A 26,388-nucleotide genomic window follows, 5' to 3' on the forward strand; every position below is an offset into this window, starting at 1 on the left:
TCATTTTGATAGGAAGTCAGTACCTTTTTTAAAAATAGTAAACAAAACTGCTGCTAGGAAATATATTTTGTATAATTTTTCTAGTATAAATGGTAGATTATAGTGCTCCATTTACTTTCTCTCCTAAACTCTAATTGCATGTGCTACAAGATGGCTAACCAGGGATGAAAATTTAAGTTGTAACAACATTCTCAAATATCTCTAGAATTGTATACAGATTTAGTATACACTTTTGTATCTCTTGACAGGGCCTAGGATGCCAGTCTTCTGACTCCAAATGTGCTCTTTGTCCTGTGCCATTCCAAAACTAACTCTTTGTGGAGAGAACAGATTCAGGACTTTATTCTCACTAACAGAGCAAGCCAACCTGCTTGGCTTTAGCAGGGGAAGAAGGGGGAAAACGTCAGAATGTGACTCTTGTTATTTTTCTTCATGTCCTAAAACAGTAACAGAGGTCACATTGTATGCTTGTTTCCATGGTCTAGAGAAATTCTGGTAAGAGCATTTGTTACCAGATGTTTTGATTTGAGTCAGTGTTGGAAACTGGAAAATTTCCAATTTTGAGACTCCTTTCAGCCTAAGAATGCGATCTAGTGGTGGTAGGTGTTGACTTGGTTTCACTCTAGCCCGTGCATCCTTGCTTGTAACTGGGAAAATTCCTAAGTTGAAAGTGTATAATCAGAGACACCGCTGTATTGGTATTTTTTGAGTTCTCATTTTTCCAGAATAAAAATCGAGCTTGTTTATAAATGTAGAAGCATCACTTTTTTGTTTAATGCCCCCAAAGTCGTGTCTCACGTCGTGTTTTTTAAGTTGTGGGTCATGACCCATTAGTGGATTATGAAATCACTTTAGTGGCTGAAACACCAAAGAGCCACACATCTGAGTTTATGGCTCAAAGATTCATGTTTAATCAGTGTTTTTCAAACTGTGGATCACAACTTTTTAATGGATTGTAAAATCAAGTTAGTGGATTGCAACCATCATTTGAAAAAATAGAATAGAAACTAAAAAGAAAATATCAGAGTGGTTATCAAAGAGTAAGTTTAAGCAAAGCTTTTATTTTGGTGTTTGTCTACATTTGTGTGTGGACTGGGTCATAATTTAATAATGTATTTCTTTGGATCAAAGCCAAGCATTTGAAATCCACTAATTATTATAATAACTCCATCTACTGGTACTTAATGATATTGCCGCTGAAGGATTTGAGATGATTTTTAAGCTTCTGCCTTTGTATGGACTTTTCCTTTGTGATTTATTAAGTATATATATTTTTTCTGAATAATAATATTTATCACTAACATGTGTCTAGATTCTTAATGATCAATACCAGATGCAGGATGTATTGGAAAAATCTGATCATTTGATGGCTACAGCAAAAGATCTGTTTGTTGATTTTCCTCGTAGGCGCACAGGTAAAGTAGTCACATCACACAAAAGTTTCTTTATCTTATTCATCAAAGCCCACAACTGACTGTTTGAAAGAATTTAAAATCTTTTCTCAGGCATCATATTATTTCTATCACATGTGTTCTAGGGTGGATAGCATACAAGAGTTGTTAGACATAGATTTATTACAATTTATTTGCTTTTCACTAAGAATATTAACTATTACAAATTACTCAAGGAAAGGTAAATTGTTATTATTTACTAAAACATTTTGTGAAATGTATAAGATTTCATAATTTAAGGTATGATTTCATTTTCAGCTTATTAATATTAAATTACTCAAGGAAAGGTAATTGCTCAAGGAAAGGTAAATTGTTATTATTTACTAAATTACTCAAGGAAATTGTAAATTACTCAAGGAAATTACTCAAGGAAATTACTCAAGGAAAGGTAAATTGTTATTATTTACTATTACTCAAGGAAAGGTAAATTGTTATTATTTACTAAAACATTTTGTGAAATGTATAAGATTTCATAATTTAAGGTATGATTTCATTTTCAGCTTATTAATATTAAATTACCGTATAATTAAAGTATCTGCTTTGTATGTAATTTGAGTGAAGCTTAATTTGAAAACTAAAGCAACTTCAGTGTCTCTCTAAAAGGGACTTTGCCTCTTGTGAGATGCACAACATTATTCACTTTAATGTGTATATAATCTGTTGTTTATCTTAATCCCTAAAAACAGATCATTAGTTTTTAGTTTAAGGTTTGAATCCTGGCTTGGCCGCTCGCTAGTGTGACTCTGTGCCTGTTGCTTCACGTCTCTGAGTTTCAGTTTACCCATATGTAAAATGATGATACTAATAACCTCATAGGATTTTGTGAGGGTGAAACAATTTAATATATGTAAAAGCATTTAGAACAATGCCTGGCATATAGTAAGCACTGTTGAAGTGCAAGTTGCTATTATTATTATTTAAGATTTTCATACGATAATTCAGACCTATGGCAGTGTATAGTATGTGTGAAGTCAATTTAATTAAATGAAACAAAGTCATCATGACTTATTTTCCTTCTGCAGGGTTTCCGAATGTAACAATGGCTCCTGATTCCTCTCAAGGTCCCATTGTGGTAAATCAAGACCCTGTCACCCAGGCCATCCTTAGTGAATCTGTTATTGAGCCTCAGGTAATGTGCTTTGCTCACAGCCATAATGCTCATGCTGAAATTCAGTTTAAGTTGATGTAGATAGGCATAGTGGTAAACATTTCAAAAGTTATACTATCTAAATACCAAGTTGTGGTTGCTAGAATTGTTCTTACTCAAGCATAGTGCACTTTCTGTGAGTAATGCTTGTACTAAACAAGATAGGACTAGATAATAATAGCTAACATTTATTGAGTGCTTACCTAGGAGGTAGTTACTATTATCCCCATTTAGCAGATGGAAAAACTGAGGCTCAGAAAATTAAGTAAGTTGTCCAAGATCACATAGCTAGTTAGCATGAGAGATGGCATTCAAATCTAGGCTGTCTGGCTCCATAAGACTGTGTCACCCAGAGATGTAGAGAACAAACGTATGGACATCAAGTGGCGAAGTTGGGGGGGTAGTGGTATGAATTGGGAGATTGGGATTGACATGTATAGTATACACTAATATGTATAAAATAGATAACTAATAAGAACCTGCTATGTAAAAAATAAGTAAATAAAATTAAATAATAAAAAAAAGACTGTGCACCATCTACAAATATGGAAACAGCAAGAGAGTCTTTCCACATCGCACTTTGGAGTCAAGTGAATCTATGTTCATATTCTGTTACTTAGTAGTTGTTCGATGTTGAGTTGATTTCTCAAGGTATCTTGAGTTGGCTCAGAGAGTTTTTTGTTAAATGGGAATAGAATATACCTGCTATGGTTGTTGTGAGGATCAGCTCAGATAGGTTATGTAAAGTGTTGAGCATAATACCAGATATTAGTTCTTCATTAAATCTTTGTCCCTTCTTTTTTTAAAAATAAATTTATTTATATTATTTATTTATTTTTGGCTGCTTTGGGTCTTCGTTGCTACACGTGGGCTTTCTCTAGTTGCAGTGAGTGGGGGCTACTCTTCGTTGGGAGCTTCTCATTGCAGTGGCTTCTCTTGTTGCGGAGCATGGGCCCTAGAGCACGCGGGCTTCAGTAGTTGTAGCACTGGTGCTCTAGAACACAGGCTCAGTAGGTGTGGCTCACGGGCTTAGTTGCTCTGCGGCATGTGGGATCTTCCTGGACCAGGGATCGAACCCCTGTCCCCTGCATTGGCAGGTGGATTCTTAACCACTGCGCCACCAGGGAAGCCCCAAAAGAATATTTTAGATATCTGAAAGTCAGTGAATTAGTTCTAATGTATTAGTATGTTTGAAAAGCAGCTACCCAAGAAACTTTGAATTTATTGACTAGTTACATGGGAAAAGTATAATAGTAAAACATTCATTAGCTGTATCTTAATCTAATTGGAACTCTTAATTAATCAAAATGTTTAGAATTTTGAGATAGGAAACATTTTTTAAAAGCCCATGAAGAATTTAATACTAAAATAAGTCAACTTTTTAAGAATGACTAGGTCTCAGTACCTGTTTAATGCAATTTCCTAAGTTATTTGTATCTTTTATGAAAAAAAGGAAAATCATCAATTAGATGGATGATCCTAGGGAATTACAAGGTCCAGAATCATATAAATATACCGTTTTCTACTTATAAAGGCAATTAAGTAGAATGTTACACATATTTTTAATAGTCAAAGTCCATTAGCCATATCCCTAGCCAAAAGCCATGTTATGTTTTGGCACTTATTAAAAAGTTAGCTTTCTGGGCTTCCCTGGTGGCGCAGTGGTTGAGAGTCCGCCTGCTGATGCAGGGGACATGGGTTCGTGCCCCGGTCCGGGAAGATCCCACGTGCCGTGGAGTGGCTAGGCCCGTGAGCCATGGCTGTTGAGCCTGCACGTCCGGAGCCTGTGCTCTGCAACGGGAGAGGCCACAACAGTGAGATGCCCAAGTACCGCAAAGGAAAAAAAAAAAAGTTAGCTTTCAAATGATCATGGTCTCTATGATGAAGGTTGGGAAGTGGCAAGAGGCAAGGTAAGAGAGACAAGAAGGAGCTGGGTCACGAAGGGCTAAGGAACCAGAAAGCAAGAGTAGAGCCACTAAAGGATTTTAAGAAGAGCACAGTCATGGCAAAATTGACAGTAACGTGGAAGATGGATTGGGGAGGGAGGGACAAGACTGGTGAGAGGATCTGGTTAGAAGACTCACATTGGAATCTTAGCGAGAAGTGGTGAGGACTGACCCAAAGCAGTGGCAGTAGAGAAGAAGGTAGTGGGGAAGAGGGATAGATTTGAGAGATGAAGAAGGGATAGAATTGACAGGATTGGGTGATTGATTGGATGTGATGGATGAGGAAGAAGGATAATTTCCAGTTTGCTGGCTTGAGAACCTGAGTAGATAGTGATGCTGTTTATGGTCTTGGTAACATGACAGGAACAAGGTTTCTGGAAGAATGATAGTAGAGGCTTAGGAAAATGATGAATTTTAGACATGTTGAGTATATGTGTGTAGGCTGTTCTCCTAGGGGTATCTTTTAGGCAATTGGATATAAATGTTGAGGGCTCAAGAGAGATCTGAGTGAAGCTAGAAATTTGGAAATTAACAGCATTTGGCTCGTAATTGCACCTTGGAATTAGATATAATCATACAGAAAATGAGTCAGATGAGAGGAGAAAAGGTCCAAAGGGAGAACCTTGAGTGACATCAGAAAAAGGGAAGGGTAGGAAAAGAACCAATAAAGGAGATTGGGAAGGAATGGCCAAAAGAAGAAAAACCAAGAAAATATGGTATCATGGAAATGGAAGAGAAAAGTTTATCTTCCTCAAAAGAAGATTTTGAGGGAAAGAAATGAGTGGTCATTGATGTCTAATGAGTCAGAAGTAAGGGAAGGCAAAGACAGAAATATCCATTTGATTTGGGAACAGGTATGTTGATGTTGACCATGTAGAGAACAGCTTAAATGGGGTGGCAGGGCAGAAGCAAAGTTGCAGGGCATAAATGGTGAATGAGAAGTGGCGGGCAGCTTTTTCAAGAAGTTTGTTGCACAGAAAGAGTAGATGGTAGCTTGAGGTGAGTATAGGGTACGGATAAGATGGCAAAGACTTAGATTTAAATGTGGATGAGCTGAAGCCAGTAAGGAGAAGTTGAAGATGCAGGAGAGAGAAGCGGCAATTGATGGACTAGAAGGAGGTAAGAGGGTTTGGGTTCTAGACCACACGTGGAGGGATTAGCCTTAGAAGGAGGGATCTCTCTTCTGTTATGACAAAAAGAAAGGATGAGTGTGTATATAACCAACCTGTGTTATTATTTTATTGTTGTGTTGATAAAGGCTCTTAATGAAGTAGATGATGACCAACGAGAAGGAACTGTTAACAGCCAGTCAGAAGAAAGTGAGAATGAGTTGGATAACTCTCTAAGCACTCAGTCAAACACAAATGCGGACACGTAAGTATAGATGGCATAAGTATCTAAGATGCTTCCCTTTTTTCCAAGGCCATTTCTTCCCCCACCCCTACTTTATTGAGATATAATTGACATATAATGTTGTATAAGTTTATAAGGCATGCAACATGTTGATTTGATATACTTATATACTGCAAAATGGTTACCATCATAGCATTAAGTGATGGATGGTTAATACCTCTGTCACATCATATAATTACCATTTCTTTTTTGTGGTGAAAACATTTAAGATCTTCTCACTTAGCAACTTGCAAGTATAAAATAAAATATTATTAGCTATAATCACAAGAAGCTGTTCATCTTATAACTGGAAATTTGTACCCTTTTACCATCTTCCCATTTGCTCCACCTCCCAGCCCCTGGTAACCACCACTCTGTTTCTATGAGTTTAGCTTTTTTATTATATATTTTTTAGTTTTTAGTTTTTTGAAAATTGTTTTATTTATTTATTTATTTTGGCTGCATTGGGTCTTCGTTGCTGCATGGGCTTTTTCTAGTTGCAGTGAGTGGGGGCTGCTGTTTGTTGTGGTGCACAGGCTTCTCATTGTGGTGGCTTCTCGTTGCAGAGCACGGGCTCTAGGCTTGTGGGCTTCAGTAGTTGCAGCACGCAGGCTCACTAGTTGCGGCGCGTGGGCTCAGTAGTTGTGGCTCACAGGCTCTAGAGTGCAGGCTCAGTAGTTGTGGCGCATGGGCTTAGTTGCTCTGCGGCGTGTGGGATCTTTCTGGACCAGGGCTCAAACCCGTGTCCCCCTGCATTGGCAGGCGGATTCTTAACCACTGCACCACCAGGGAAGTCCCCTCAGCTTTTTTAGATTCCACGTATAAGTGATATCATACAGTATTTGTCTTTCTTTGTCTCACTTGTATTTCTCAATGTAATATCTTCCAGGTTCATCCATGTTGTCACAAATGGCATGATTTCCTTCTTTCTCATGGCTGAATAATATCTCACTGTATATGTATACAGTGGAATATGATACATATCTATGTATCTCAATCACATCTTCTTCATCCATTCGTATGTTGACATATACTTAGGTTGTTTCCATATCTTGGTTATTGTGAATAGTGCTGCAGTTAACATGGGAGTGCAGATATCTCTCTGAGATCCTGTTTTCATTTCCTTTTGATATATACCCTGAAGTGGGAATCCTGGATCATATGGTAGTTATATTTTTAATTTTTTGAGGAACTTCCACACTGTTTTCCATAATGGCTGTACCAATTAACAATGCCACCAACAGTGCACAAGGGTTCCCTTTTCTCCACATTCTCATTAACACTTGTTATCTCTTGACTTTTTGATGATAGCCATTCTTATTATAGATGTGAAGAGATACCTTATTGTGGGTTTGTTTTTTTAATCATTTTTATGTGTTTGTTTTATGTTTGCTTTTTTTAGTTTGCTTTCTGTTTTTGTTTTGTTTTTATTGTTTGTTTTTTTTGGGTTCTTTTGTTTGGTTCTCTTGTTTTTTGTTTTCTTTGTTTTTTTACTTTTGTTTTATTTTTTGTTTGGTTTTGCTTTTATTGTGGCTTTGATTTTCATTTCCCTTATGATTAGTGATGTCAGGCACCTTTTCGTGTATGTACTTGTTGGCTATTTGTATGTCATCTTTGGAAAAATGTATGTTCAGTTCCTCTGCCCATTTTTTTTATTGGATTGTTTGGGGTTTTTGCTATTAAGTTGTATGAGTTCTTTATGTATTTTGGATATTAACCTCTAATTAAATATATGATTTGCAAATATTTTCTCCCATTCCATAGATTGCCTCTTCATTCTGTTGATTGTTTCTTTTGCTGTGCAGAAGCTTTTTGGTTTCATGTAGTTCCAGTTATTTATTTTTCTTGTGCTTTTGGTGTCAGATCCAAAAAACTGTTGCCAAGATCAATGTCAATGAGCTTCCCCTATGTTTTCTTCTAGGATTTTTACCATTTCAGGTCTAATGTTTAAGTCTTTAATCCATTTTGAGTTAATTTTTGTGAGTGGTGTAAGGTAGGGGTCCAATTTCATTCTTTTGCACATCTTTATCCAGTTTTTGCAATGCTATATGTGTGTGTATATATATATACACACAAGTATTTAAGTTGTTTCCAATATTTTTCAATTAAAAAATGCTGCAGTGAATAACTTATGTTAACTGCCCACGTACCGCAAAAAAAACCAAAACCAAAAACAAAACAACAACAACAACAAAAAAGAATATATATATAGTTTGAATTTATCATTCATTGCTTTTACATGTGGATCTTGAATCATACTCTGAAATTCTTTCCTAAAACTGATTTTAGAGGAATTCACTCATGTTTCTTCTGATACTTCTGTGGTTTTATTTTTTATTTAGTTCTCTGATCCATTGAAAGTTTATTTTGGTATGTGGTATGAGGTATGGCTCTGCTTCTTATCTTTTCCTAAATTGGTATCCAATTGCCCCAGCATCATTTATTTCTGCCCCACTGATCTGAGATTCTGCCTGCATACATTAATTACCGTGTGTACCTGGATCTACTTCTGGATTTTCTAGTCCACTGGCCTTGTTTCTGTAGTCATGCTCCAATACCACACTGTTTGTTCTTTTGTTTTTTTTTGCGGTACACAGGCCTCTTACTGTCGTGGCCTCTCCCCTTGCGGAGCACAGGCTCCGGACACGCAGGCTCAGCGGCCATGGCTCATGGGCCCAGCTGCTCCGCGGCATGTGGGATCTTCCTGTAGCGGGGCACGAACCCGTGTCCCCTGCATCAGCAGGCGGACTCTCAACCACTGCGCCACCAGGGAAGCCCACCACACTGTTTTAATTAGAGTTTATATTGTTTTAATAGACTTCCCTCCTAGCCTTTTCCAGTTCAGAGTTTTCATAATGATTGTTACATGTTTATTCTTCTGTATGAATTTAGTGTCAACTTATTTAGCATCATAAAAAAGTTTATTGATATTTTTGTCATATTAATAAAGTAACTAGAGAGACCTGACATCTTTATTATGCTGGGTTTTACTATCCAAGAACAAAGGATGTTTTTCAATTTGTTAATGTCTACCTTTTTGTTTTTGAGGAGTATTTTAATGTTTTTTTCATATAGGTTTCCTCATTTCTTGTTAAAATTATTCCTGAGTATTTTTGTTGTTGGTTACTATTTTATTTTATTATTTATTAATTTATTTTTTGAGAGAAGGAAGGATTTATTATTACTTGCAGCAAGTAAGATGAACTCGGGGGATATTTCCCAAAGCAGTGTCTCCCCAAACAGTAAAATTGGGGAAGTTTTAAGCTAAGAGTACATGCATATTCATGAAGAGGCTTGAGCAGAGGAGAATTCAGCATAGAATTGGGACAAATGTTGGCAGAGTCCCAGCTTTAGTTGATTGAAGTCAGGAGGGTCAACATCATCATTCCATCTTCCACGGAGGTGGGGGCCTTAGTTCCTGCAGAGCTCAAAAACTGTATCAGATTGTTATGTATATCCCTTGAGGAGCAATTAGCACTCGTTTTATTGCTGAACTTTTGTTTCTTGACTGCGTTTTCTTTGTTACTGAATTCCCTTACTTCCCTTAAGATCATTAACTACCGAGACTGATTCAAGGGCAAGAATTGTGGTCAGGCTTAGATCACAAAATGGCTTAGGCCAAAAGTGGCTTCTCTCTCTCTCTCTCTCTTTTTTTTTTTTTTTTGTGGTACACGGGCCTCTCACTGTTGTGGCCTCTCCCATTGCGGAGCACAGGCTCTGGATGTGCAGGCTCAAAGGCCATGGCTCACGGGCATAGCCGCTCCGTGGCATGTGGGATCTTCCTGGACCGGGCACAAACCCGTGTCCCCTGCATCGGCAGGCGGACTCTCAACCACTGCACCACCAGGGAAGCCTGCTTCTCTCTTTTTTAAAAATTTATTTATTTTATTGAAGTATAGTTGATTTACAGTGTTGTGTTAGTTTCTGCTGTACAGCAAAGTGATTCAGTTATACATATATGTGTTCTTTTTCACATTCTTTTCCATTATGGTTTATTACAGGATATTTTTTTTATATATATATATATATATATATATATATATATATATATATATATATAAAATACAGTGGGACCTTGTTGTTTATCCATTCTGTATATAATAGTTTGCATCTGCTAATCCCAAACTCCCAGTCCATCGCTCCCTCCCCTTCCCTCCTGTTTGGCAACTACGAGTCTGTTTCTGTTTCATGAAAGTTCATTTATGTCCTATTTTAGATTCCACATATCATATGATATTTGTCTTTTTCAGTTTGACTTGTTTTACTTAGCATGATAATCTCTAGGTTCATCCATGTTGCTCCAAATGGCATTATTTCATTCTTTTCTATGACTGAGTAGTATTCTTGTGTGTGTGTGTGTGTGTGTGTGTGTGTGTGTGTGTGTGTGTGCCACATCTTCTTTATCCATTCATCTGTCGATGGACATTTAGGTTGCTTCCATATCTTGGCTATTGTAAATAGTACTGCTGTGAACATAGAGGTGCATGTATCTTTTCAAATTATAGTTTTGTCCAGATATTTGCCCAAGAGTGGGATTGCTGGATCATATGGTAATTCTATTTTTAGTTTTTTAAGGAATCTCCATACTGTTTTCCATAGTGGCTGCACCAATCTCCATTCCTACCAAAAATGTAAGAGGGTTCCCTTTTATCCACACCCTTTCCAGCCTATATTATTTGTGTAATTTTGACGATGGCTATTCTGACTGGTGTGAGGTGGTACCTCATTGTAGTTTTGATTTGCATTTCTCTAATAATTAACGATGATGAGCTTCTTCTCATGTGCCTATTGGCCATCTATATGTCTTTTTTGGAGGAATGTCTACTTAGGTCTTCTGCCCATATTTTTTTTTTTTTTTTTTTTTTTTTTTTTGCGGTACGTGGGCCTCTCACTGTTGTGGCCTCTCCCGTTGAGGAGCACAGGCTCCGGATGCGCAGGCTCAGCGGCCATGGCTCACGGGCCCAGCCGCTGCGCGGCATGTGGGATCTTCCCGGAGCGGGGCACGAACCCGTGTCCCCTGCATCGGCAGGCGGACTCTCAACCACTGCACCACCAGGGAAGCCCCCCTTTTTTTTTTTTTAATGCTAAGGAAACATCTTTCAAATCCTGTTTTCTTGAGTGTTTTTTATTTTGCTGTACGTGGGCCTCTCACTGTTGTGGCCTTTCCCGTTGCGGAGCACAGGCTCCAGACGCGCAGGCTCAGCAGCCAGGGCTCATGGGCCCAGCCGCTCCGCAGCATGTGGGATCGTCCCAGACCAGGGCACGAACCCGTGTCCCCTGCATCGACAGGCGGACTCTCAACCACTGCGCCACCAGGGAAGCCCAGTTTTCTTCTCTTTTTTGCATGTTGGGGGCAGGAATTTTCATTAGCTGAAATATTTCAATTTCAGTTTTCTGTTTTGATATACTGCCTTTGTTATACTGTACATTTTGTGGAGAGGTTTGGGAGTTTTAGGTGATTCTTCTGTCAATTATGGTGAGGCACAGCTTATTTAGAGCCTTTTTTAAAAAAAAAAAAAAGCGTTGGTGGGTTAAAGTTGGCTTGTTCTCCAATATCATGGTTCTCTTTTGTCTTGAAGGACTTTTGCATCTTTTCTCCTTTAGCACTCAGCCTCCAAAGGGTACCTCTCCCTTCATGTTCACTCTCTTCTCCTTAAGAAGTGATGCCTTCCCAAGACTACCACCTTGGGTTCTACAAACTTCTTGGTGGCATTATGATTGCCCAGGTTTTTTTTTTTTTTTTTTTTAAGTATTTACATACTTAGAGTGGACTTTTTCTTTCTAGAGGTGATTTTTGTCACCATTAGGCTCTCAGCTTTCCTTTTCTCTGTGCAGTTATTTTGAACTGCCCCCATTCTTTGCAAAGGCTTCTTATAGGAGCTCAAGAAATATCTTTGCTGGAATTTGATGCTTATTTTTCTACCTACAGGTAGTTTGAAGTTAGTCGTATTCTCTGTCTTCCAATAATATAGAAGGTATGGGTTATATGCTGTTTTATTTGCTTTTCTTGTTTCACTGTATAGTTTTTTGTAGGATGTGTAGAGTAATTCAAATTTAGCTGGTCACCATTTTGTTAGGAATACCTGGAAATATGTATCGTCTTTTAAGTACTTTTTCTTTCAGAACCTAAATATAACTAACCTTGTACAGAATTACGTTTATTCTTCAAGCAACAGAAATTTATTCTCTCACAGTTCTAGAGGCCAGAAATCCTTAATCAGTTTCACTAGACTGAAATGAAGGTGTTGGTATTGCCACATTCCCTCTGGATACTCTAAGTTATAATCCACGCCTTACCTTTTCCAGCTTCTGCTGGTTGGTGGTGTGTTTTTGGCTTGTGTCCACATCACTCCAGCCTCTGCCTTCACCTTCACATCACCTTCTCCACTTGTGTGTGTCAAAACCTCCCTCTGCTTCTCTCTTAAGGATGCATATTATTGCATTCAGGGCCCACTTGGGTAGTCCAGGATCATCTCCCTATTTCAAGACCCTTAACTTAATCCATCTGCAAAGTCCCTTTTTAGTCAGATAAGGTAACATTCACACGTTCCAGGGATTAGGTTATGAGTATCTTTTGGAGGGCCATTCTTAAGCCAACCATAGATAGTATTGTCTTATTTTGTTGTTGTTATTTGATATAACCTAATTCTTAAAAGTATAAACATTAGAGGTGGTAATGGGAGTTCAAACTGGTTTGGATTTTCCCAACTTGTACAGAAATCTCATTATGACACTTTTCTTAGGACTTATCCTGAAGGTTGGACTTAGACCTAACTAACACTGTCTTACAGAGGAGTCTTTCTGATGCTTTGATAACTAGCCATAATGTGAATGGACCACATTACAGCCTTTTGTTAACTAAACTTAATAGCAACTAGTGTTCAATGTGCTGTCTACAGGTTGCTTTAAAGCAACTCCTCTAGGTTGAGGTTTGTAGAGCCACTAAATAAGATTTCCCCTTTCCTCTCTCATTGTTGTTGTTGTTTTCCCATAACAGTTTTATTGATTTATAGTTCACATACCATACACTCTACCCATTTAAAGCATAATATTCAAAGATCTTCAGATTTTTAGTATATTCATTGAATTGTTCAACCTATAGTCAATTTCAGAACATTTTCGTTACCCTCAAAGAAGCCCTATACTCTTAAATAGTCAGACCCTATTTTCTCCCAAACCTTTCAGTCCAATCTAATTTGCTAGATGAATCTGGGTTTTTTTGTTTTTGTTTTAAATCTCTGTAGATTTGCCTGTTTGGACATTTCCTCTGTATAGAAACATGCAGTATGTGATATTTTGTGTCTGGGGTCTGTCACATGTTTTCAAGCTTTATCCATATTGTAACATGTTAGCACTTCATTCTTTTTATGGCTGAATAATATTCTTTTGTGTGGATAGAGCACATTTTACTTATCCATTCATCAGCTGGTGGACATTTGGGTTGTTTCCACTTTTAGACCCTCTACCTCTTTTAAATATTAGTCTAGTTGGGGAATAGACAAAGAAATCAGACAACTGAAGATTGAAAAATCAGCTTTATCAGTGATAAAGCTGATTACAGCAAAAGGCTTCTCTCTCTCACCCCCTACACTGTAGCTCTTCTTCTCATTCCCTCTCCCCGCCTCCCTGAAACACAGGGGCAGAGTCTGCTCCAGTCACTTTACTTCAGTGATGAGCAGAGACTATGCTCTGAGGACAAGCTCCTTCATAGAAACCATGTACTTTCTCTAGAGAAAGAGAGAGGAGGACATAACCTATAGCACAAAACTTCAGAAAGGGCAAATCGCTCCTGGTTTAGGAGCCAGTGTAGCTAGGAAACTGGGAGGGAGATGGAATGATTCCTTCTAACACCGAGAAGACTGGCATTTTAGATTTTTTTCTTATAAGTTAAAGCAAAACATATTTCTCTTTGATTATGAATTATTAAAAATTTCTTCAAATCAAACATGTAAACAGTTGAACAAGTTAAATGATAGTACTTATTAATTCTAATATAGCTTGTTGTCCCATAATTTATAGGTTTCTCCACAAAATCACGGAAGATAATTCCGAGTTAATTAATAAACTATGGACTGATATTCAGCAGAAAGCAGCAACACAATCACAAATAACAACCTCTTCAGGAACTCCATCATCTGCTTCTCCATCAGGAGAACAAAAAGGTTTGGTTCCTGACTGTATTAATTCTCCCAGAGTAGTAGCTTACTTTATTATGTTCTTTCTTAAGCACAGTAATTTTTTAAAGGAACATTACTTGAGTTTTGACTGTCTTAGCCTGGTTGAGTAAATACTCATTGACCTGTCGATTGACATGCTTAAAATTTTTTTGTTGTTGTTCACTTGAGATACTTTTGGAAAAATTCTCCCTTTTAGCTGCTCTGAATGCTACCAATGCTGTTAAGAGAATCCATACGAGGCTTCAACTGGAAGAATCTACTGAGACTCTAGACTCAAGCTATGTAGTGAGACAAGTGCTGAACTCAAGGAAGCAAAAACAGCTGCTAAATAAAGGTTCAGTCTCTTAATTGACAAAGTGGGTTATTAAACATGTAACTTGACACAGCTATCTTAGTTTATTAGTGCATGTCTTTTCCCTTAAACTCATCCAGTTGGATCCTACTAAGTAAGAGTTTGTTGAATGGTAGCCAGGCAATGCCTCCTTTTATTCCATGTAACTCTAGAAGGATGGTTCTCATCCATTCATTATAGATAGTGTAAATCTGGTTCAAACAGTATAAATTCTTTATGAGAAAATGATGATAACTTCGATAAAAAACCTTTTATAAATTGTGAACAACAGTCAAACGTTTTTCTACTGTAATTTTTCCCAGTCTTAACATAGAATGACTTCTGTCATTATCAGTGAAAAGAAAACCAGATTTGCGTGCTCCTTCAAAACAGAAGAATAGCGTGTTATCAGCCAGCACAGCCTCCACAGACTTACCGAATAGCAGTAACCCCAGCCTAGATGTCCTCAAACACATGATACATGAAGTGGAACATGAAATGGAAGAATATGAGCGGTGGACAGGACGCGAGGTCCGGGGGCTCCAGAACAGTCAGGGTCTCACCGGCTTCACCCTGTCGCTCGTGAGCTCCCTCTGTCGCCTGGTTCGGTACCTTAAAGAGGTGAGGTTATTAGAGTCTTCTCTTCTGCCAGACTAATGGCAGAAATGGGTAGGTTTTTCCCCTCTACACTTGAATTATTGCAATCTCCAAATAAAGTATAGTCAAATTTGAATAGCTTTGTTTAAAATACCTCAGCTTTAGATGATCTGTAGTAAAGGTTTATCCTCTTAATTTTCCTCTACATCCTTATACAGATAACATCAGATAAGTGATGTTGATTTTAATATGCGCTTTAGTAAAATATAATTAGTTAGGTAAACCTGCTATAAATAACATTATATCTTGTGCTAATACTTCATATTACTGTTTGGCAGTTACAGGTTAATGAGAACTACTAAACATGTCCTCATTCTACTGCTTTTCTCTGCTTGCTATTCCCACTTCAGTTCAGTTTGGAGAGTGGTATGCCTGTAATTTGTAGACACAGATTAGGAAAATTCTTCATATTATTTGTATCACTGGTAACTTGGGCTTTGCTTCAGTGTTTGAAATGGGAGACATTTTATTGTTGTAAAAATAATTTATAAGACAAGCAAGAATTGTATCTTTTATTTATTTTTTTTTACATCTTTAAAGAATTGTATCTTTAATTCATTTGTGAATAATAATCAGTCCTCAGAATGCTGTGGGATTAGAAATGGTTATGTATTATACCTTTTTAAAAAACCTATTTAAACTGTTATTTATTTTTTATATATTTAAATTTGTTAAGCAAATATGACCAAAAACTGTTTAAGGAAATTTTATCATTTAAAAAAAGTAGATTCACCAACCTAATTTACATGTATCAATTTCTCTGGAGATGTCTTCCTAAATTTTCTTTTTAAAAAATTAATTAATTAAAATGTTTACTTCTGTTTTATATTTTTTAATTTTATTTTTATTTTTTATGTTGGAGTATATTTGATTTACAATGTTATGTTAGTTTCAGGTGTACAGAAAAGTGATTTAGTTATACATATACATATGTCTATTCTTTTTCAGAGTCTTTTCCCATATAGTTTATTACAGAGTGTTAAGTAGAGTTCCCTGTGCTATACAGTAGGTCCTTGTTGATTATCTATTTTATATATAGTAGTGTGTATATGTTAATCCCAACCTCCTAATTTATCCCTAGCCCCCGCTGCCAACCTTTCCCCTTTGGTAACCATAGTTTGTTTTCTAAGTCTGCTAGTCTGTTTCTGTTTTATAAATAAGTTCATGTGCTATACAGTAGGTCTTGTTGGTTATCTATTTTATATATAGTAGTGTGTATATGTTAACCCCAACCTCCTAATTTATCCCTAGCCCCCCCCACCCCCCTCCACCAACCTTTTCCCTTTGGTAACCATAGTTTGTTTTCTAAGTCTGCTAGTCTGTTTCTGTTTTGTAAATAAGTTCATTTGTATCATTTTTTTTAGATTCCACTATAAGTGCTATCATATGATATTTGTCTTTGTCTGACTTACTTCACTTAGCATGATAATCTCTAGGTCCATCCATGTTGCTGCAAATGACATTATTTCATTCTTTTTTTATGGATGAGTAATAATCCATTGTATATATATACCACATCTTCTTTATCCATTCATCTGTTGATGAACATTTAGGTTGCTTCCATGTCCTGCCTATTGTAAATAGTGCTACAGTGAACATTGGGTTGCATGTTTCTTTTCGAAGTATGGTTTTCTCCGGATATATGCCCAGGAATGGGCTTGCTGGATCATCTGGTGGCTCTATTTTTAGTTTTTTAAAGAACCTCCATACTGTTCTCTGTAGTGGCCATACCAATTTACATTCCCACCAACAGTGTAGGAGGGTTCACTTTTCTCCACACCTTTTACAGTATTCATTGGTTGTAGACTTTTTGATGATGGCCGTTCTGATAAGTGTGAGGTGATAGATACCTCATTATAGTTTTGATTTACATTTCTCTAATAATTAGCGATGTTGAGCATCTTGTGCTTTTTGGCCATCTGTATGCCTTCTTTGGAGAAATGTCTATTTAGGTCTTCTGCCCATTTTCTGATTGGGTTGTTTGTTTTTTTGATATTGACCTGCATGAGCTGTTTATATAATATATTTTGGAGATAAATCTCCTGTTGGTCACATCATTTGCAAATATTTTCTCCCATTCAGAGGGTTGTCTTTTTGTTTTGCTTGTTGTTTTCTTTGCTGTGCAAAAGCTTTTAAGTTTAATTAGATCCCATTTGTTTGTTTTTATTTTCATTACTCTAGGAGGTGGATCCAAAAAGATAGTGCTGCGATTTATGTCAAATACTGTTCTGCCTAAGTTTTCCTCTAAGAGTTTTATAGTATCCGGTCTCACATTAAGGTCTCTAATCGATTTTGAATTTACTTTTGTGTATGGTGTTAGAGAATGTTCTAATTTCATTCTTTTACATGTAGCTGTCCAGTTTTCCCAGCACCACTTATTGAAGAGACTGTCTTTTCTCCACTGTATAATCTTGCTTCCTTTGTCATAGCTTGATTGACCATGGGTGTATGGGTATATTTCTGGGCTTTCTATCCTGTTCCATTGATCTATAAGTCTATCTTTGTGCCAGTACCATACTGTTTTGATTACTGTGGCTTTATAGTATAGTCTGAAGTCAGGGAGCCTGATTCCTCAAGCTCCATTTTTCTTTCTCAAGATTGCTTTAGCTATTCAGGGTCTTTTGTGTTTCCATGCAAACTTTAAGATTTTTTTTGTTCTAGATCTGCAAAAAATGCCATTGGTAATTTGATAGGGATTGCATTGAATCGGTAGATTACCTTGGGTAGTGTAGTCATTTTTACAATATTGATTCTTCCAACCCAAGAACATGGTATATCTTTTCATCTGTTTGTGTCATCTTCGATTTCTTTCATCAGCATCTTATAGTTTTAGGGAGTACAGGTCTTTTGCTTAGGTAGGTTTATTACTAGGTATTTTATTCTTTTTGATATGATAGTAAATGGGATTGTTTCCTTAATTTCTCTTGCTGATTTTTTTGTTGTTAGTGTATAGAAATGCAACAGATTTCTGTATTAATTTTGTATTCTGCAACTTTACTGAATTCATGGATTGCTCTAGTAGTTTTCTGGTAGCATCTTTAGGATTTTTTTATGGGCCATGCGAAGAACCATAAATATTACTTACTCTGCAGGCAAAGGGAAATCCTTGACCTGTCCTCAACAAAGGAATGACACAAATGGATTAACATACTGAACCTATCCAGGTTCTGCATGGTGGACTCATTGTAGGAGAGCAGAGTTCCCACTGTTCTTTCCCCACATCACTGCAAGGAATAATGGTTTTGCTTTCTCTGAGAAAAAGCAAGGAGTGAAAAATACCTCCACCTTCATTAGGTCCAGAAGCTCCACCTGGGGAAGAATTTTCACTAAATGTAATCACTGTTTTCCACTGGACTGCTGATGAGATCTTTGTTAAGTAGAACATATTTCTTCAATTCTTACACCTAAACATATCTCCTCTCCCTATTATTTTACCTAGAAGCAATAACAATGTCCGAAGATGTGCAGTTCTAGCAGGAGTGATAGTGTACACATTCTCAAGCAGGACACCTTTGGAGTAATTCAGAAATTACAGCCACAGGTCTGTAACAAAGAGAAATGGATATGGTAGCTCTCTGAAAAACAATAATGCATCATGCAAGTAAACATTATTACCAGGAGTTCAATACCAAATATGTGTAAACTAGGACAAGCACCTGCACTAAACTTCTGGTTCTCATCACTTGGCCCATTGAGTCTCTATGTGTAAGCAAGTATCAGAAAAAGATGTTTGGCACTGCCATGACAATAAATCTATCAAAGTTGGAAGCACTGAACTCTGTGAATTATTTCCCAAAATACAAAGCTCAAGCTGGAAAGAGTTGTATTCACCTGAGGCATTTCTGTGAAAATAAATATTACATAAAAGAGACAATGGACATAATCAGTGTCTAGATTGATATAGGATTTTTAGTGACTTTCAGAAGACACTTATGATATGCAAAATTGCATTCTCTTCTTGTTTGTAATTATTATACTGAAATGTATTGAGCAAACACTTTGATGTAAATATTGAAGCAGCTATTTGCTTTTTAACACAGTAGTGCAAGGTCATTTCTCCAAAGTGGGGGGGAAATTAAAACTACATGAGTAGCTCTGGAATGTCATGCTGATGTAACGTTACTATTTAGATTAAACTATCAGTTTCAATGACTATGGAAAAAATTGAAAAGCATTTTTCCCATTTAAACTTATCAGACAGATAATACCAAAGTAGGGACACGATTTTCCCCTTGGCTCTGGTTAGTCTCATATGTAGAAAGTGTATGGATAATTTTTCAAGCTTATCAGGGCCTATAGACATACTGACTACATTGTTCTGCAGGGCACAGATCCTACTGGCTTGAAGAGATACTGCAGAAGCCTATCAGCTAGATGAATGTACCTCTCATGTTTTTGTTTCCTGGTTGAGTACATAGATCAAAAAGGTGGCATGTTTTTTTTTTTTAACATCTTTATTGGGGTATAATTGCTTTACAATGGTGTGTTAGTTTCTGCTGTATAACAAAGTGAATCAGCTAAACGTATACATATATCCCCATATCTCCTCTCTCTTGCATCTCCCTCCCACCCTCCCTATCCCACCCCTCTAGGTGGACACAAAGCACCGAGCTGATCTCCCTGTGCTATGGAGCTGCTTCCGACTAGCTATCTATTTTACATTTGGTAGTGTATATATGTCCATGCCACTCTCTCGTGTTTGTGGTTTTTACAGTTTTTTTCTCGTAGTTGATTTCTAATCTCATAGTGTTGTGGTTAGAAAAGATGCTTGATATGTTTTCAGTTTTCTTAGATTATTGAGGCTTTCTTTATGGCCCAGTATGTGATCTGTCCTGAAGCATGTTCTGTGTGTACTTGAGAAGAATATGTATTCTGCTGCTTTCGGGTGGAATGTTCTATAAATATCAATTAAGTACATTTGGTATAATGTATAATTTAAGGCCTGTGTTTCCTCATTGACTTTCTTGTCTGGATGATCTGTCCACTGATGTAAGTGGAGTGTTAAAGTCCCCCACTCTTATTGTGTTACTGTAGATTTCTCCTTTTATGGCTGTTAGCATTTGCCTTATATACTGAGGTGCTCCTATGCTGGGTGCATGTATATTTACAATTGTTATATCTTCTTGGATTGATCCCTTGATCATTATGTAGTGTCCTTCTTTGTCTCTGGTAACAGTCTTTATTTTAAAGTCTATTTTGTCTGATATGAGTATTGCTACTACAGCTTTGTTTTAATTTCCATTTGCATGGAATATCTTTTAGTCTGTATGTGTCCCTAGGTCTGAAGTGGGTCTGTTGTAGACAGTATATGTATGGGTCTTGTTTCTGTATCCATTCAGCCAGTCTGTGTCTTTTGGTTGGAGCCTTTAATCCATTTACATTTAAGATAATTACCAATATGTATTTTCTTATTGCCATTTTTAAAATTATTTTGGGATTGTTTTCATAGGTCTTATTTCTTCCCTTCCTCTTTTGTTCTCTTTTCTTGTGATTTGATTATCTTTGATGTTGTATTTGGATTCTTTTTCCTTTTTGGTCTGTATATCTATTGTAGATTTTTGGTTTGTGGTTATCATGAGGTTTTGATATAGCAGTCTATATATATACAATATTGTTTTAAGTTGTTGGTCTCTTAATTTCAAATGCATTTCCAATATCCTGCATTTGTACTGTCCTCACGATTGTTGATTTTGATATCATATTTGTGTATGGATGATTTCCTACCTTTACTGTATGTTTGCCTTTACCAGTTAATTTTCCCATTTGTAATTTTCTCATTTCTTGTCGTGGGCTTTTCTTTTCCCCCTAGAGAAGTTCCTTTAGCATTTGTTGTAAAGCTGGTTTGGTGGTGCTGAATTCTCTTAACTTTTGCTTGTCTGTAAACCTTTTGATTTCTCCATCGAGTTGGAATAAGTCTTGCTGGGTAGAGTATTCTTGGTGGTAGGTTTTTCCCTTTTATCACTTTAAGTATATCTTGCCACTCCCTTCTGGCCTCAGAGTTTCTGCTGAAAAATCAGCTGATAACCTTATGGGGATTCCCTTGTACGTTATTTGTTGATTTTCCCTTGTTACTTTTAATATTTTCTCTGTCTTTAATTTTTGTCAATTTGATTAACAACTTATTGACGGGCAATGTATTAATACATCTTTTGTTACCTGAACGTTATTGACCAGAGACGTATCAGTACGTATTTAGAAAGTGATACAATTAATATCACCGTGTGAAGTTGTTAGGGCTTAAAATTGATCAAGGGTTCGTTATACAACTTGCGATTGTCATTATTATTCATGTTTTGCTCCATTAGGTTTTTGTTCCAACATTGTGTAAATTATAAATGCAAGTTTATTATCGTAAAATCTTCAAAAATTATGCATCATGAAATTTTGAGTGAAGAAGAATTTTTCGGTGAATTTTATGCAGATACTTTCTCTGATTGTTCTAGTGACATATATACTAGTGTCTCAGGAGATGATAGTTCTTCAGAATATAGTTCTGATTCAGCAGATGTGAATATTAGACCAACAAAAAGACAAAAAACCTTAGTGATTGATTCTGATACAGAAAATGAAAATGAAACTCACACTGCTGGAGAATGCTTCTTTGCTTCTACAGAAGAGTGGGTTGAAGGCAACATTTCACAAATATTAGAAGACTTTACGGGTATGTCAGCTGTAACTATTGAATGTAATAACCCACAAAGTGTTAGTGAAATAGCAGAATTAATTTTTGGTAACGACTTTTTCAAGTTGGTTGCTTCTCAAACAAACTTGTATCACCAACAGAATGAAAAATCATAAAAAGTATGATAAGGCTTTAAAATGGACTGATGTAAGCAATAGTGACATGAAGAAGTTTCTTGGATTAATAATTTTGATGGAACAAATAAGAAAGTCACACTAGAAAGAATATTGGTCGACTGACCCCTTACTTGAAACACCTATCTTTCCAAAGATTTTGACGAGAAGAAGGTTCAAACAAATAATGACATTTCTTCACTTTAATGATAACTTGGAAACTCCACGTCCTGCAGACAGAATTTCAAAAGTTAAATCTCTTTTGGATTGTTTTCTACCAAAATTTCAATCGATCTATGTACCCAAACAAGAGCTCTCACTTGAGGAGGCAAAGATAAAGTGGAGAGGACAACTCAGATTCAAAACCTATAGTCCGGGCTTCCCTGGCGGTGCAGTGGTTGAGAGTCCGCCTGCCAATGCAGGGGACACGGGTTTGTGCCCCAGTCCGGGAAGATCCCACATGCCGCGGAGTGGCTGGGCCTGTGAGCCATGGCTGCTGAGCCTGCGCATCCGGAGCCTGTGCTCCGCAACGGGAGAGGCCACAACAGTGAGAGGCCCGCTTACCGCAAAAAAAAAACAAACCTATAATCCCAGAAAACTTACAAAATATGGAATTTTGGTCAGGATGGTTAGCAAAAGTGAAACTGGATATACATGCAGCCTTGAGATTTACATGGGTGAAGGAAAGAAACTGCAAGAAACAATATTATTGGTCCTACAACCTTATCTTGGTTCATGGCACCATATTTACAAAGACAGTTATTACAACTGTGTCCACATCTGAAATATTGTTGAAAAATAAAACCAGACTTTGTGGGACTATGACAGAGAATCGTGGTCTATTAAACCAATTAAAGGAGAAATCTAAAAATCTACAGATGGGAGAAATGACATTCTTACAGAAGAGAGAAGTGATTCTTCTTATATGGAAAGACAAGAGGCTAGTCCACATGGTGACAACTATTCATGACGCCTCCATAGCATCTACAGGAAAAGAAGACAGGAGGACTGGCCATCAGATAACTAAGCTCACTTGTATATAGAGTATAATAAATATATGAAAGGAGTTGATCGATCTGATCAAATCTGTCCAACTTCAGTGTCCTCTGGAAAACTCTAAAATGGTATAAGAAACTGGGTTTCTTTTGAGTAATTGCAGTTTATTCAATGTGTTTAAAATTTATTGTAGCCTTAATGCACAGAATAAAATGACTTACAAGTAATTTTTATTAGCTAGACAATAGGTAACTGACCATTCTGGTGAATGTAGTGGTAGTCCCGCACCTGGTCCTTCTTGTGGCGTTTCTAAAAGAGCCCCCTGCAAAGATCCACCTTGTCAACTATCAGGTAAAATAAAAACATATTCTAGAGGAAATAATACCCACAGGACTAAAAAGAAGTGCTGCCAGAAAGTGTAGCATCTGCTCTTTCAGGGGAAAGCACAGTGAAACACAGTATGTTTGTAATAGATGTTCTGTTCCCCTGCACAGAGGTGCCTGCTATACTGCCTATCACACTCTAACAAAATATTGGAATGCTTTAGTAAGACATGTACAAAGTTTCAAATAAATACATTAAGTGCAAAAAATAGTTGTCAATATTTACTCAAATGCTAGTGTTTCCATATTCACTTACATAACAAATTGCCAGCCACCAGCATTAGTTTCTGCAGAAATCCCCTGGTCAGTAATGTGTTAACATGTGTCTTGGCATGTTCCTCCTTGGGCTTATCCTGTATGAGACTCTCTGTGCTTCCTGGACTTGGATGACTGTTTCCTTTCCCATGTTAGGGAAGTTTTCGGCTATTATCTCTTCACGTATTTTCTCAGGCCCTTTCTGTCTCTTTTTTCCTTCTGGGACTCCTAAAATGCAAATGTTGGTGCATTTAATGTTGTCCCAGAAGTCTCTTAGGCTGTCCCCATTCTTTTCATTCTTTTTTCTTTATTCTGTTCTGCGGCAGTGATTTCCACCATTCTGTCTTCCAGCTCACTTATCTGTTCTTCTGCCTCATTTATTCTTCAGTGGATTCCTTCTAGTGTATTTTTCATTTCAGTTATTGCATTGTTTATCTCTTTTTGTTTGTTCTTTATATCTTCTAGCTCTTAAACATTCCTTGTATCTTCTCGATCTGTGCATCCATTCTTTTTCTGACATCTTGGATCACCTTTACTATCATTACTCTGAATTCTTTTTCAGGTAGGCTGCCTATCTCCACTTCATTTAGTTGTTCTTCTGGGGTTTTATGTTGTTCCTTTGTCTGGAACATATTCCTCTGTTGTCTCATTTTGTCTAACTTTCTGTGTTTGCGATCCCACAGGCTGCAGGATTATAGTTTGTCTTGCTTCTTGTGTCTGTCTGCTGGTGGATGAAGCTGATCTAAGAGGCTTGTGCAGGCTTCCTGGTAGGAGGGACTGGTGCTGACCACTGGTGGGGTCTTGTCTCTCTCATGGACAGGGCCATGTCAAGGGGTGTGTTTAGAGGTGGCTGTGGGCTCAGGAAGACTTTAAGCAGCCTGTCTGCTGATGGATCAGGCTGTGTTCCTGCCCTGTGGGTTGTTTGGCCTGAGGCATCCCATCACTGGAGCCTTCAGGCTGTTGGGTGGGGCCAGGTCTTGGCATCAAAATGGCAGCCTCCAGGACAGCTCATGCCAATGATTACCCAGTACCTCTGCCACCAGTGTCCTTGTCCTTGTTCCCGCAGTGAGGCACAGCTGCCACCCACCTCCCCAGGAGACTCTCCAAGACCAGGACGTAGGTCTGGCGCAGGCTCCTCTGCAGTCACTGCTTTTTCCCCAGGTCCTAGTGTACACGAGACCTTGTGTGTACCCTCCAAGAGTGGCGTTTCTGTTTCCCTCGGTGCTGTGGAGTTCCTGTGATCAAGCCCCCCTGGTTTTCAAAGCCAAATGCTCTGGGGGTTCCTCCTCCCAGTGCCAGACCCCCAGACCAGGGAGCCTGACCTGGGCCCAGAACTCTCACTCCTGTGGGAGAACTTCTGCAATATAATTATTTTCCAGTTTGTGGGTTGCCCACCCGGCAGGTATGGGATCTGACTGTGTAGTGAATGTGCCCCTCCTACTGTTTCGTGGATTCTTATTTATCTTTGGAAGTAGAAGATCTTTTTTGGTAGGTTCCAGTCCTTTTTTGTCAATGGTTGTTTAGTAGTTAGCTGTGATTTTGGTGTTTTCGTGAGAGGAGGTGAGCTCAGGTCCTTCTACTCCACCATCTTGTAGAGATCTATCTAAATTTGCTTTTTAAAGATGTATTATACTGTCAGACTTGTGATAGTCTTACCATTCTTCTACCCAGAAGTTAGGAATCTCTAGGAATGTACTTTTGGCTCTCTGAATGTATTACAGGCTTAGAAGCATGTACTTTTTAGTTAATCACTTGCTTTACAAAGCTAAATCATTTAAACCTGTTTTTTATTTTTAATTATATTTTAACAAACTTAATTTTTGAATTGGTGATACATTTACATGGTATTAAATTCAAAGATACAGAAGAATATACGATGAAAAACCTAATTCCCACCCCTAACTTCCATTTAACCTGTTTCCTTCCTTGTAGCCAACTATCATTAGCAGATACCAGTGTGCCCTTCTGGAGATGGCCTACATACATTCAAGCAACATGTATATGTACTTCCTTCCACTCTCTTCTATAAAAATTGTAGTTGTTTAATTCTACATACCATTCTGTTCATTGTGTTATATTTAAAGAAGGGAAGAGGATAAAGCAGCACATTATAATCAACTATAAACATTTTAATAAAAATATTTAATTGTCATTACTGTCACATAACATATACTTTGTAAGTATTCTCTTCTTTGACAGCTTTGAGTAGAAACTTTTAGTTTTCAACATGTGATGCTATGGATGGGAGTTTATTTGACATTTTTTTTTGTAGAGTGAGCTCCAACTGCGTAAAGAAGTAGAGACAAGGCAGCAACTGGAACAAGCATTAGGCGATCATCGAGAGCTGATTGATGCTCTGACAGCTGAAGTTCTTCTCCTTAGAGAAGAAAATACTGCTGCCCAGGTACTTAGATGAGATCCCAAACTTTTCTGTGTTTAGTAGTATAAAGCATTTTTATGGATGTATGAGATTCTCTTCTTTGCCTTTGATTTACTTGTGCTGGCATGATTACTTACTGCTTCTTTATTATCATCAAGAGTAACTTTTATGGCACATTTATGATATTGGAGGTAGTATAGTAGAAACTTGGACTACAAATAGTGTAGAATAAGGCTACTGTCTTTAAGAAACTTACTATTTATTGGGGAAGACAGAATCTACATTTAAATGATAACTACCAATATTATAATAGTTTATCCAAAATATGAAATGAGTGTTATGATAGCTACTTTTCATCTCAAAATAGCAGAGGATACCCTTTGAGGAACCCTCCTATAACATACGCTGTTTAAAGTTGTTTATAGTATCTTCAGTATCTTTATTCATCTTTTTGTTCTCAAATAGTGGTTATTATTAC

At 37.4% G+C, this 26,388-nt stretch overlaps 1 protein-coding gene across 4 annotated transcripts in view; it reads left to right on the plus strand.

Annotated features, from left to right (window-relative positions):
• SPICE1 (spindle and centriole associated protein 1) overlaps positions 1-26,388 on the plus strand; it is a 76,516-nt gene that overhangs the window by 31,574 nt on the left and 18,554 nt on the right. For all 4 annotated transcript variants that reach the window (XR_009540764.1, XM_060150596.1, XM_060150598.1 and 1 more), the window contains exons 5-11: positions 1,313-1,415; positions 2,474-2,580; positions 5,803-5,918; positions 13,956-14,098; positions 14,310-14,447; positions 14,800-15,065; positions 25,803-25,934. Coding sequence is in view for 3 of the 4 variants with exons in the window: in XM_060150596.1 (XP_060006579.1) it covers positions 1,313-1,415; positions 2,474-2,580; positions 5,803-5,918; positions 13,956-14,098; positions 14,310-14,447; positions 14,800-15,065; positions 25,803-25,934 (1,005 nt within the window). In the remaining variant the exon portion in view is untranslated. The remainder of the gene's footprint in view (positions 1-1,312; positions 1,416-2,473; positions 2,581-5,802; positions 5,919-13,955; positions 14,099-14,309; positions 14,448-14,799; positions 15,066-25,802; positions 25,935-26,388) is intronic.

The sequence above is a fragment of the Lagenorhynchus albirostris genome, chromosome 5 (genome assembly GCF_949774975.1).
Source record: "Lagenorhynchus albirostris chromosome 5, mLagAlb1.1, whole genome shotgun sequence".
Classification (NCBI taxonomy): Eukaryota; Metazoa; Chordata; class Mammalia; order Artiodactyla; family Delphinidae; genus Lagenorhynchus; species Lagenorhynchus albirostris.